Below are 12,086 nucleotides of genomic sequence, written 5' to 3' on the forward strand. Positions count from 1 at the left end.
TGTGTTGCACCCTACCATGAAGATCGACCGAAAACAACATCCACCACCTTAGTGTCCCACCCAGGGGACGAACAAAGCCAACTTGCCGACCGTCCCAAACAGAGGGAAAGGAGATGGTCCCCCACTGTGTGGATGTGAAACGTTACGATGCGCCGGGTGTCCAACGTCTCCGTCCATCAGTTTGCAATACTAGTGCGCTTGCATAATGGAGCAAACACAGGACAGCAGGCCGTGAGCAGGCTGCAGAGCTGGAAGCTGCAGTCGCGGCCCGGGGCGAGCCTGTGTGCATGACCAGCAGACCACAGCATGGTGACAAACGCGGGGATCCTTCTCTGGCCTCAAAACTTCCATACCCAACCCTGTTACACAGTGGAGCCTGGAGATGGGATGACGTGCCTCTGACACCCCCCCCCCCCCACACACACACCTCACATCCAGGGTCACAAGTCCACGGCCCCAGCCCAGATGGAGTGATCACAGGAGGTGGGCTTTGTGCTCTTGGAGAGACGGAGGGCAGAGGGGATGGAGGAAGAAGAAAGGAAAAGGGAGAGAGGGAGGGAGGGGTACTATCTGATGAGAAAGCACCTTTCCTGATGGGGTGGGGGGGCTGGGGGCACCCGGGACTGCTTTTCGCTACAGGCCGAAGCTGAGACAAGAGAACGTTGAGAGGAACCTCAATCTTCTTCTTTTTCTTTCTTGTTGGTTTGTCTTAAGAGTTTCACTTGTGTAACAGGTCTTCATTCGAAAGAAGCCCCCACTGTTATGCTTGAGAAGAAGTCTTACATTTGTCGGTTTTCTTGTAGTGTTGAATTTGTGTGCGCGTGTGCGGGTGTGTGTGTGTGTGTGTGTGTGTGTGTGTGTGGGGGGGGGGGGGGGTCGGCCGACAGACGGCCCGGGGGTCTAGTAGAGGAGGATGCGGCGCTCGATGGCCTTGCGGCAGATGGGACACTCGCTCATGCGGTCCCCACATAGCTGGCATGTGCCGTGGCCACACATGAAGATCATGTTCTTCAGCCGGTCCAGACACACGGGACACATCGTCTGAGTACACACACACACACACACACACAGGTATGGTCAGACAGAGGATCTCCTGGTGTTCAGCCGGCTCGCAGACTACTTTCAAACGTTGCCATGAGCGTCGTGGGGTCCTAACCCTGTGTGAGCCACACCTCCCTGCTCACCTGCTCCTTGATGTCCTGGAGCTGCTGCTGGAGCTTCTGCACGTCGGCGTTGACGTTGGTGTTGTCCTTGTCCCTCTGCAAGGCCGGGATGTTACCGCTGGCTGCGGGTGGTCCGCGGGGGCGGGGCGGGGACACAAACACAGGCGGGAGGGGGAGAAGACGTTAAAAGAAGCGACTACAAACCCAGAGGGAGGGGAGAGAGAGAGAGAGGAGGAGAGAGACAGAGAGAGAGGGGGGGACGAGGGCGACAAACGGAAGAGCGGCAGGGACGAAGGAACGGAGAGAGAAACGGAGGGAGAGGGACCTCAGCCCCATGCTGCTCTGCGATGCCGTGTCCACTCACGGCTGGATGGCGGTGAGCCTGTGTGTGTGTGTGATCTGATCCTTGGAGTGTGCGTAAGTAAGTGTATGCACGTAGCACTGGGGAGGAAAGGGGGGGGGCTGAAAGCTGAAAGAGGGGGTCAGGGATAGCACCAGGTGGAGGTGTGTGTGTGTCTGCGGGGGGGGGGGGGGGGGGACAGAAGAAGGAGACGGACGGACTAGAAGGACTTGGGGGGAGAGTGTGATACTGGAATACTTACACCAACTCAGGGCCAGATTGTTGGGCTGGAGCAGGTCCTGTGAGCCCCCTGCCATAGAGTTAGTGCTACCTGCTGGATAGAATAACCAGGCACAGTGTTATAGCCCCCCTGCTTTACTCACTAGGCCCTCTCCAGGGGGAGAGAGGAGAGAGATGGTCAGAGAGAGGCTCAGAAAAAGGGGTGAAAGAGAAAGTCTAGTCTACGCAGAGAAGGAGAGAGGGGGGACAGAGAGACAGAGAGAGAGAGAGGTCATGTTCAAGGTGATTCGCTGACACTCAAAGCAAGAGCCCTAGTAGAGAATAACTGAATTCTGTGGATTGGGTTGGTTTTTGGGCTGGTACTGGGCGGGGCGTTTGTGGACGGTGTTTAGGGGGGGGGGCATGGTTGAGGAGTCTAACCAGCCTCAGTGCAGGACATGTCGGATGAGGAGCTCAACAGATGAGCCCTGCTCATCCACTCCCCAGGGGAGAGGAAACACTTCTGCTACCCCCGGTGTGTGTGTGTGTGTGTGTGTGGGGGTCATTGACGGTGTGAATTAGCATTTGTAAAATTGGATTTAGGCGTGCCCTATGTGTGTGTGTGAGAGAGAACATGTGTGTGAGGTTGCGAGGCCACACACAGAGAGACCGTTCAACACGGAGGGGAATATCTCTCTCTCTCTATCTCTCCCCCCATCCGGAAAAATCTATGATTTTAGGATTTGGTGACCTTACGACAGTTTCCCTTTTAACTCAACATAAAATACAAAAGAAAGAAAACACAGGGAGCTGCTGGTGTAGTGTGCTGAGGGGGGGGGGGGGGGGCATATGGTGGCAGAGAAGATTGTGTGCAACTAAAACACAACAGGACAGATGGGAAACACAACCCAACACACAGATATTCAAACACACACGCCCAGAACCACGCGCAGGAGAACCTGGACCTCTGACGACGTCGTATAAACACAGATCTCAACAAGCGCATGCACTTAAGTCAGTGTGAGGCCTGCCGGGATGGAAAGGGGACTTTGGGGACTTTGAATTTGAAAGTTTGCTTCATTTACGGACTATCTAAGCCCCATGCATCTGGATCGAAGAGAAACATTTGACGGAAGAAAAAAAAAAAACACAAAAAAAACACAACAACAACAACAACAAATGCTATTGGCGCCGGTGAGACTACCAGATGCTGAAGCACTCACACACACACACACACACACACACGCACATGTTTCAATACAATTCAAAACGATAGAAAAAAGGGGGGATGAGAAGAAGAAGGAGAAGAACAGAGAGAGCAGTGGTGATGAGGCGGGGGGGGGGGGGTAAAGAATAAAAGGGAATTAAAAGGGAACGTGTGGAAGATTCACTCACTAAGGTCCTCATCATCATCATCATCATCATCATCATCATCATCAGCCGGATCATCCTCCATACCTTTCCCTCCACAGCACATAACAAAGGGAGTGCGGCGTTCTACAACAGCCCGACACTGAACGCACTTCTTCATGAGGCTGGCACAATCTGTGGCGGGGCGAAACACACACACACACAAACACGCACACAAACACAGGAGCCACGGTTAGTGGAGGCGATCGATGAGCGTTTCCGGGACATTCTGAAGGTGGTCAGGTAACTGGTGAGGACCCTCCGGGTGTGGCGCCGAGGATACTTACTCTCGCAAGCACACATGTGACCACAGGGCTGGAAGAGGACGGCGGCCTTTTTGTCAGAGCACACCACACACTCCTCTATCTGGAGAGAGGAGAGAGGAGAGAGGGGAGAGAGGAGAGAGGGAGGGAAGAAGGAGGGAGAGAGAAGGAGAGAAGGAGAGAGGGAGGGAAGGAGAGAAGGAGAGAGGAGAGAGGGATGGAAGGAGAGAGGGGGGGAGAGAGAAGGAGAGAAGGAGAGAGGGAGGGAAGGAGAGAAGGAGAGAGGAGAGAGGGATGGAAGGAGAGAGGGGGGGAGAGAGAAGGAGAGAAGGAGAGAGGGAGGGAAGGAGAGAAGGAGAGAGGAGAGAGGGATGGAAGGAGAGAGGGGGGGAGAGAGAAGGAGAGAAGGAGAGAGGGAGGGAAGGAGAGAGGAGAGAGGGAGGGAGAGAGAAGGAGAGAGGGAGGGAGAAAGAAGGAGAGAAGGAGAGAGGGAAGGAGAGAGGGAGAGAGAAGGAGAGAGAGGGAGGGAGAGAACGCGGAGAGAGCGTGGAGAATGAAGAGACAGAGAGGGGACAAAGAGAGGGGAGAGTCAGAGAAAGAGTGGAGAGACAGGAAAGGAGAGGAACGAGGGGAGAAGAGAGAGAGAGCAAAAAAGGCGGTCAGGAGGCCACACTTCCAAAAACACACCGCCCACACCTACTGCGACGCCTCCCGTAATACGGCGAATCTCATTGGTTCTGTCTCTCCCGAGGCGGGCCCTGTGTCCTGTCCTACCTTGGTCCGAGACTGGACCTGGTCCTTGCAGATCAGACACTTCTTGACGCGTGGCGAGCAGAGGGAGCAGGTGGCGATGTGTCCGCAGGGCCCGAACAGCGTGTCTCTCTTCATGTCCGAGCACACCATGCACTCCTCCAGGGTCTCGTGGTTGCTGTTCAGAGAGGGACTGCGCGAGCCCACCTGCCCACTGGGGGGGGGGGACACCACATGGGTGAGGGAGACCACGTGGGTTCAGAGGCAAGTGTGTGTGTGTGTGTATTCAGAGGCAAACGTTTGTGTGTGTGTGTGTGTGTGTATTCAGAGGCCTATGTGTATGAGTGTGTAGTGAAACAGATGTGTGTGCATTAACACAAATCTGTGTTAATGAAGAAAGCTGGAAACCTAGGGGAAATGCTGATCTCTGTATGTGTGTGGAAGAAATGGTGTGTGTGTGTGTGTGTGTGTACCTGGTCTTCTCTTTGTGGCACTTGGCCAGGGCCTTGCAGAGGCTGGGGTCAGGGCACAGGTCCAGGGGAGACTGGCCCTTCTTGTTGCGGATGGTCAGGTCAGCACCGTTAGCAGCCAGGAAGCAGGCGATGGACGCCGCACTCTTCTTCTCCGCCCCCTGAGTGCCTAAACCCATGATCAACTGTGAAGGAACACACACACACACACACACACACACACAGACTGGTCACACACCACCCCCTGGACTGAGACCTTCACACACACCTCTGCAGTCTGGGACTGAATGATGGCTCACTTCCTCTGCGTGTGAGAGGACGTGATGATTGGTGGCCCCTCTCTCCGGTCAGAGTACTACCAGCTGAGACTTTAGCAGCCAATCAAACGACTTGTCACAGGAGATAAGGTTCCTCCAGGTCTCACATTAACATTTATGCCCCATCTTCCAACCTCCCATTAAATTCTCATCTCTCCTTGCTGTCATGTAGTCTCCATTATAAGGCTCTCTCTCTATCTCTCTCTATCCCTGTCCTTAAGGGTTGCCATAGTTACCCTGACCTCGTGTTAGCGTCATCATTAATACAGCGTTCTTATAGGGTTAGAGATCACCATAGTTACTGTGTTCTTGGAGGGTTAGGGGCAACCGCGGTTACAGCGTTCCTGGAGGGTTCTGGGTCGCCATAGTTACGGCGTTCCTGGAGGCTGGTGGGGTTGCCATAGTTACCGTGTTCTTGGAGGGCTCCCAGGGCTCCACCTTGCTGACGTCGTGCATGTCCTGGATCTGCCGGAGCTGGGACAGCGTGTGGTGGCGCAGGGCCTCGTGGAGGGGCGTGTCCCCGTCCTTATCCTGCACATCCAGCTTGGCCTCCGCTCGCACCAGCAGCTGGACACACACACACACACCGCGCACACACACACACACACACACACCGCACACACACACACACACACACCGCGCACACACACACCGCACACACACACACACAGGGACCGTTTTACAAACGAAAGACTAACACCTACATATCATAAAGACAAACAGCTGGAGCACCGGTTAGCACCGGAGACTAATATGGTACTGCTTTCATCTGAACTATACTCATATATTTCATCCTCAATGTCACTTCAGAGTGCTCTTGCGGCACAGAGAAAGCTGCACTTCTTAACTAGTCCACAAGATGGCGACGTGATGGCCCCTTCTTGACTGGGCAACATTAGTCAAAGTAGATTTTCTCAAATGATGTGCTGGTGTAGAAATGATTTGTTGGAGGCTTAAGAGCGTATTATTGTTATTGACAGAGAAATGCACTTCAATCATCTGTTTATTACAGCAATTCAACTCGTGCTTTTGTTATCAGTAACAATGAGCGAGGCCTGGTCTCTCTGCTCTGAACTGGCAGTGCTCTTGTGCTCTTGACCTGGGAACACCTGGAGTCAACTCCTACAACCAGAAGGGTTACATACGAGGGCAGACTCCCTCTGAGGGCCTCTAGAGTCCGTCAGCAACACGGAGGGAGTTCACAACACGAGTCAACTCCAGACTCCCAGAGCGCCTGGCGCTACGGCAGTGGGGAGTGGAGTGGCTCATTTCTGCCGCATCATCTCGGCCGTCATCAAACAGCGGACGCTTTGAGGCTCTCCAACGCCTTTGTGCACAGTCAGGACCGGGCCGACAGATAGGGAGGTAAACTGTCGATAACATCTTCAATTAGGGTTAGGCGTGAAGAGAGTGTGGAACGGAGGGAGAGAGAGAGGGAGGGAGGGAGGGAGGGAGGGAGGGAGGGAGGGAGGGAGGGAGGGAGGGAGGGAGGGAGGGAGGGAGGGAGGGAGGGAGAGAGAGAGAGGGAGGGAGAGAGAGAGAGAGGGAGGGAGAGATAGAGGGAGATAGGGAGATAGGGAGAGAGAGAGAGAGAGAGAGAGAGAGAGAGAGAGAGAGAGAGGGAGGGGGAGGGGGAGGGAGGGAGGGAGGGAGGGAGGGAGGGAGGGAGGGAGGGAGGGAGGGAGGGAGGGAGGGGAGAGAGAGAGAGGGAGAGAGAGGGAGAGAGAGAGAGAGAGGGAGAGAGAGGGAGAGAGAGGGAGAGAGAGCGGAAGAGAGAGACAGAGACAGAGAGAGAGAGAGACAGAGACAGAGAGAGGCAGAGAGAGAGAGACAGAGACAGAGAGAGGGAGACGGAGACAGAAAGAGACAGAGAGAGAGAGAGAGAGACACTGACCCGGACTATCTGTGTGTGTTGGCGCTCCACAGCCAGGTGCAGAGCTGTCTGCTGGTTTACGTTCTGGATGTCCAGGCTGGCACTGCCCTGAGAGGGGGAACACACACACACACACAGTCAATAAACTCCCAATTCCTTCCCCACATCCGACAGATGGCAGTGACGCGTGGCGTGTGTGAAGGGCAGGGCAGGCCCAGTGCTGTGTGTCAGAGACAGAGGGACAGCCTGCCGCTGTTCTGGACAGTCAACCAGCTCTGCTGGGGGACCTGAGAGACTCTGCTCTGAGAAGCGGCCGGCCCAGTACGAAGGGGGGGAGGTGAAGGGAGAGAGAAAGAATGGTGGCAGAGAGAAATGGAGGAAGAGAGAGATGGAGGGAGGGCCAGAGTGAGAGATGGAGGGAGAAAGAAAAAGAAATGGGAGGGATAGGGATCATGGATGGAGAGAGAGATGGAGGGAAAGATAGAGAGGAAGAGAGAGAGAGGGACAGAGAGAGAGAGAGATGGAGAGAGAGATGGAGGGAAAAATAGAGAAGAAGAGAGAGAGATGGAGGGAAAGATAGAGAGGAAGAGAGAGAGAGAGGGAGGGACAGAGAGAGAGAGATGGAGAGAGAGAGAGATGCAGAGAGATGCAGAGAGAGGGCGGCTGCCCCACGACTCAGCAGGACACGGGGCGACACCACCAGCGCCCCCTGGCAGTGCTGCGGCAGCGCTCTCCCTGACCTAGCCCCCCCTCACACGGAGCTACTGCAGCACGGAGGGACTGCAGAGGGTGTGTGTGTGTGTGTGTGGGGGGTCCTGGAGAGCCCCTGGACCCAATATTGGATGGAGTAAAACAGAGAAGCCATGCTTCCCGGCTGGAAGGTTCAGCTCAGGGGCCCGGGCATGGCTGCCAGTGGGGGGGGTGTGCCTCCACTTAATGGTGTGTGTTCCACCCAGCTGGGGGAGGCTGACACTGGGAGATGGGCACCAGGGGGGGTCAGGTGGGAGACTCAACACGACAGCTCGGATGTGGGCTAGAATGAGTGGCCGGGCGTTCATGCATGGATGTGTGTGGGGGAGGGAGGGAGAGGGAAATGTGTGTGTGTGCATGTTTTTTTTGCAAGCGTGGGGATGTGTATTTGTGTGCGGATATTAGGGGTGGAACGGTACATGTATTCGTACCGAACCGTACGGTACGGGCGTCACGGTTCGGTGCATGAAATTACACGGAGGATACACGGTATATAAAAAATAAAAAAAACTTGTGTGCAAATTAATTAATGTAATGCAGAACTACTGTTAGATACTCGTGTTCTTTCGGGACATCTAATCTGAAGCTCTGATTGGTGCCGCCGTGAGTCAGAGATAGGCTAGCTAGCAGCACTAAGGACGAGTATGGCGTGAGAGATAGAGGACCCGCCGACCGTTTTAAGATTGGGAAAACTTCGGTTTCCCATTCAGTTACAGTAGTACAGGCGAGAGAGTGGGGGATAAGACGAGCACTGTGTGTGACGTGCAGTCTGGGTAGGCAAGGTAGGCACTGCCTACCCTGCCAAAATTCAAACGTAATTTTTTTTATTAAATCATTTTATTTAATAAACTTGTATTTGTATTTTTACAGTTTATTCTAGTGATTTATATATGCAATATGTGTGTTATTGCAATTGTTTAGACGTTACGATGACGAATGTAGCAGTTACGCATAATCAAATACAAAAAATAAATACATTGTAGAAGCAGTGCTTTTACTGTCGTTCTTACATTCTACAGTACATTCTTCATGTACTGTAGGCTACCAGTCAAAAGTTTGGACACATTTTCCCATTTAAGTGCCTAGCATCTTTCCTGACATCACCGCACGTCACTGGTTGTGGGGTAAGTGACTGGAAATACATCTAACATGCTAACGTATCTGGCCGGTGCTAAATTACAAAAAAATATCCGACGCCATCACCCAGGTGTGCCAATCACTGGAACGAGACAATTTTTTTTTTCAACTTCTCCCTACAGTGCTTAACCAGCCATTAGATACAGAAATAGGGCCAAATAAATTACTGACGCAATCGGAATTTACATGTCATCTTCAATGCGCCGTATTCACTCGTAGAGGAACCTGGTTTGTTTTGCTTTTCCCTCCGTTATACCGAACTCGTACCGAACCGTGATGTCTGAACCGCGGTATAAACCGAACAGTGACTTCAGTGTACCGTTCCACCCCTAGCGGATATGCATGTGCGTGTTTGTTCTAGTGAGTGAGCGCGCGTATCCGTCCTCGCATGTGTATGTCGATGCGTGCGTCTGTGCGTGCGTGTTTGTGTGTGTGAGCGAGTCCTTCCCTGTGTGTGTGTCCGAGCAGGTGTGTGTGTGCGTCCCTGTGTGTGTGTCCATGTTTCCCCCCCCCCGTGCAGGTGTGTGTGCGTGTGTCTACCTGGTGCACCAGCAGCTCAGCCACCTCCACATGGTTGTTGAGGGCGGCCAGGTGCAGGGCTGTGTAACCATCATCCTTCTTCTCATCTACGATCCAGGGCCTGGGCAACTTGGACAGCAGCACTCTCATGGCACTGCAGAGAGGATGGGGGGGAGGGAGGGAGGAGGGGGGAGGGAGAGGGGAGGGAGGGAGGGGGGAGGGAGAGGGGAGAGGGAGGCAGAGTTAGTTGAGCGGAAGGTGACGGCAGGTGCATGACAACAGGACCTGGGAAGGTCACGGCGGTACAATCAATTGACCGCTGGTGAACACACACGCCATGCGCACACACACACACACTGTACACAGCTCAAACAGCCACGCTGTGGCATGGACAAACAACAGAGAAGTGCTCCTGAGGCAGGGAGTACCGAAACACAATAACCCCCCCCCCGCCCCCCCTCTCTCATGGAGATGAGAGGAATACTAAAGTGTCTGTGTGTGGAGGCTAGCACCAGCACAGCCTCTTTCACCACCAGTCAGAGAGCTGGGCCAGCAATCCTGTGTGTGTGTGTGTGTGTGTGCGTGTGTGTGTGTAATTTGTGAATAGCACATCTTTGGACCACATCCTAGTTAAATAGTGGAAACAGGCCCCCCCCCCACACACACACACCCAGGGAGAATTCCCAAAGCCCCCGCCGTATCACCGGGAGGTAAAATGATAATTACACAAGACTTAACAAAGTTCTATAAGCTCTCCTCTGGGTGGGTGGATATGTGTGTGTGTGTGTGAGGGGGGGGGGGTCTATTGGATGGATGGGTAGGCTTAAACAGGGTTGTCTTGGGGAGGGGTGTGCACTGCTAGAAGCTTCTGTTTGAAGGTCATTTGAAGGCCATATATACCAGAGAGAGAGAGAGAGAGAGAGAGAGAGAGAGAGAGAGAGAGAGAGAGAGAGAGAGAGAGAGAGAGGAGAGAGGTGGAGACTACTAGTACAATATGGTTTAACACAAATGAAAAAAAGAGTGTGGTGGGGAGAGGAATGAGTGTGTGTGTGTGTGTGTGTGTGTGTGTGTGTGTGTGTGTGTGTGTGTGTGTGTGTAGTAAACAGTGTTTGTGAGGGAGAGGATTGCTGCAACTCCAGACCTCCTCCTCCTCCTCCTGACAAGTCTGGCTGACCTCTGCTCTCCAGACCCACCATCCATAACTAACCCACCCAAATCCATCCACCCATGCATCCAATAACCCTCCGCCCCAGGCCTGAGTGTCTCCAGGTCTGCAGGGCCCCCCTGCCCGCCAGGTAAGGCTCCCTGGGATGCTGTAGCAGGGCAGGCTGGCTAGGCTGCAGGGGGACTCTTAACCTTGGCCGCCGCTGGAGAACGGCGCAGGGCGGACCTTGAACTGCGACAAAAAGGAGGCAGCCAAGTGGCTGGAGCTGTGGACATGGCTGAACAACTGTGCTCACTCAGGAGCCAGGAGAGAGCGATGTGGGGGGGGGGGGGGGGAGGCAACCCATACACGGGCTGCCTGACAAAGGTAATACACATCCACAGAACAAACAGGCAATGAAGAGACCCCTCTCACGCGAGTTGTACACACACACACACACACACACACACACACACACACACACACACACACACACACACACACACACACACACACACACACACACACACACACACACACACACACACACACACACACACACACACACACACACACACACACACACACACACACACACACACACACACACACACACACACCCCAGGGCTCGGGAGGCTCTGGAGAGCAGCTTCGCTGCAGGGAGGATCCTGATACACAGTCTCTCTTTCTCCCTGTCTGTCTTTGGTCAGAAAAGACAGCATCAGCACAGTCTACTGTACAGACACGCAGGAGTGTACGGTAAAGAGAGCTGGAGAGACAGGACTGCACAGTGCACCCTGTAGAGAGAGAGAGAGAGAGACAGCCAGTAATGTACTGTAGAGAGAGAGACAGGCAGTAATGTACTGTAGAGAGAGAGACAGGCAGTAATGTACTGTAGAGAGAGAGAGACGCAGGAGTGTACTGTAGAGAGAGAGACAGGCAGGAGTGTACTGTACAGACAGAGAGACGGGCAGTAGTGTAATGAAAAGAGGGAGAGAGACAGGCAGGAGTGTACTGTAGAGAGAGAGAGAGAGCGGGGTAAGGCAGGCTGCTGTACTGCAGTACCGAGTTGAGCAGAGCAGCAGCACACTGATCCCCCGCTCTCACAGCACCTCACACACACGCGCACACACGCACACGCACACACACACCTGCATTGCTTGCAGCCATCTCAAACCACTTAATGCAGAATAGAGCTGCTTCGATATGATAGCAACTGCAGCCCTTCGACCGAATCTAACATTCAGAATGTGTCTTCTCACAGAGCAGAGATATTTCATCGCAAAGGGCACTTCAGAGGGATTTTGTCCAGAGAACTTATACCACAGCAGTTCAAGCTTACTTACTACTCTGAAACATTAGGACGTTGGGGAGATGGTTTTTCCTCCTTTTTGACCGGACCAAATGTGATAATGCTCCGACTGATGACAATATCATCTATAACGCATCCTCGGGAATTGTCTTCATCTTGACAGCCCCCCTCCCCCCCCCCCCCACCCCCCCCGATTGGTTAACCCTTGTGTTATCTTCGGGTCATTCTGACCCATCAGTCATTGTGAGCCACCGTCGTATTGCGACAAATTTACCTCATACAGAAAGAAAGTGAAGCATTTTCTTTTAACTGTCGGGCTGTCTCAGACCCCCCACATTGGAATGGTTAAAAGAAAATGATTTTTATTTGTTTTTGTATTGGGTAAAATTGGGTAAACACAACAATGGTTCGTTATGAAC

The 12,086-nt window shown here is 53.4% G+C and overlaps 1 protein-coding gene across 2 annotated transcripts in view; it reads right to left on the reverse strand.

The window, feature by feature from the left end:
• The window catches only part of mib1 (MIB E3 ubiquitin protein ligase 1), a 34,741-nt gene continuing 22,655 nt past the window's right edge, over positions 1 to 12,086 (reverse strand). The window contains exons 13-22 of one of the 2 annotated variants that reach the window (XM_067253459.1): positions 9,233 to 9,365; positions 6,827 to 6,913; positions 5,341 to 5,499; positions 4,619 to 4,800; positions 4,170 to 4,359; positions 3,420 to 3,498; positions 3,118 to 3,267; positions 1,766 to 1,837; positions 1,185 to 1,285; positions 1 to 1,041 (exon numbers count right to left, since the gene is read on the reverse strand). In XM_067253459.1, coding sequence (XP_067109560.1) covers positions 901 to 1,041; positions 1,185 to 1,285; positions 1,766 to 1,837; positions 3,118 to 3,267; positions 3,420 to 3,498; positions 4,170 to 4,359; positions 4,619 to 4,800; positions 5,341 to 5,499; positions 6,827 to 6,913; positions 9,233 to 9,365 — 1,294 coding nt within the window. In that variant the 3' untranslated portion in view covers positions 1 to 900. The remainder of the gene's footprint in view (positions 1,042 to 1,184; positions 1,286 to 1,765; positions 1,838 to 3,117; positions 3,268 to 3,419; positions 3,499 to 4,169; positions 4,360 to 4,618; positions 4,801 to 5,340; positions 5,500 to 6,826; positions 6,914 to 9,232; positions 9,366 to 12,086) is intronic. The other variant, XM_067253460.1, reaches the window with a different exon arrangement.

The sequence above is a fragment of the Osmerus mordax genome, chromosome 16 (genome assembly GCF_038355195.1).
Source record: "Osmerus mordax isolate fOsmMor3 chromosome 16, fOsmMor3.pri, whole genome shotgun sequence".
Taxonomy (NCBI): Eukaryota; Metazoa; Chordata; class Actinopteri; order Osmeriformes; family Osmeridae; genus Osmerus; species Osmerus mordax.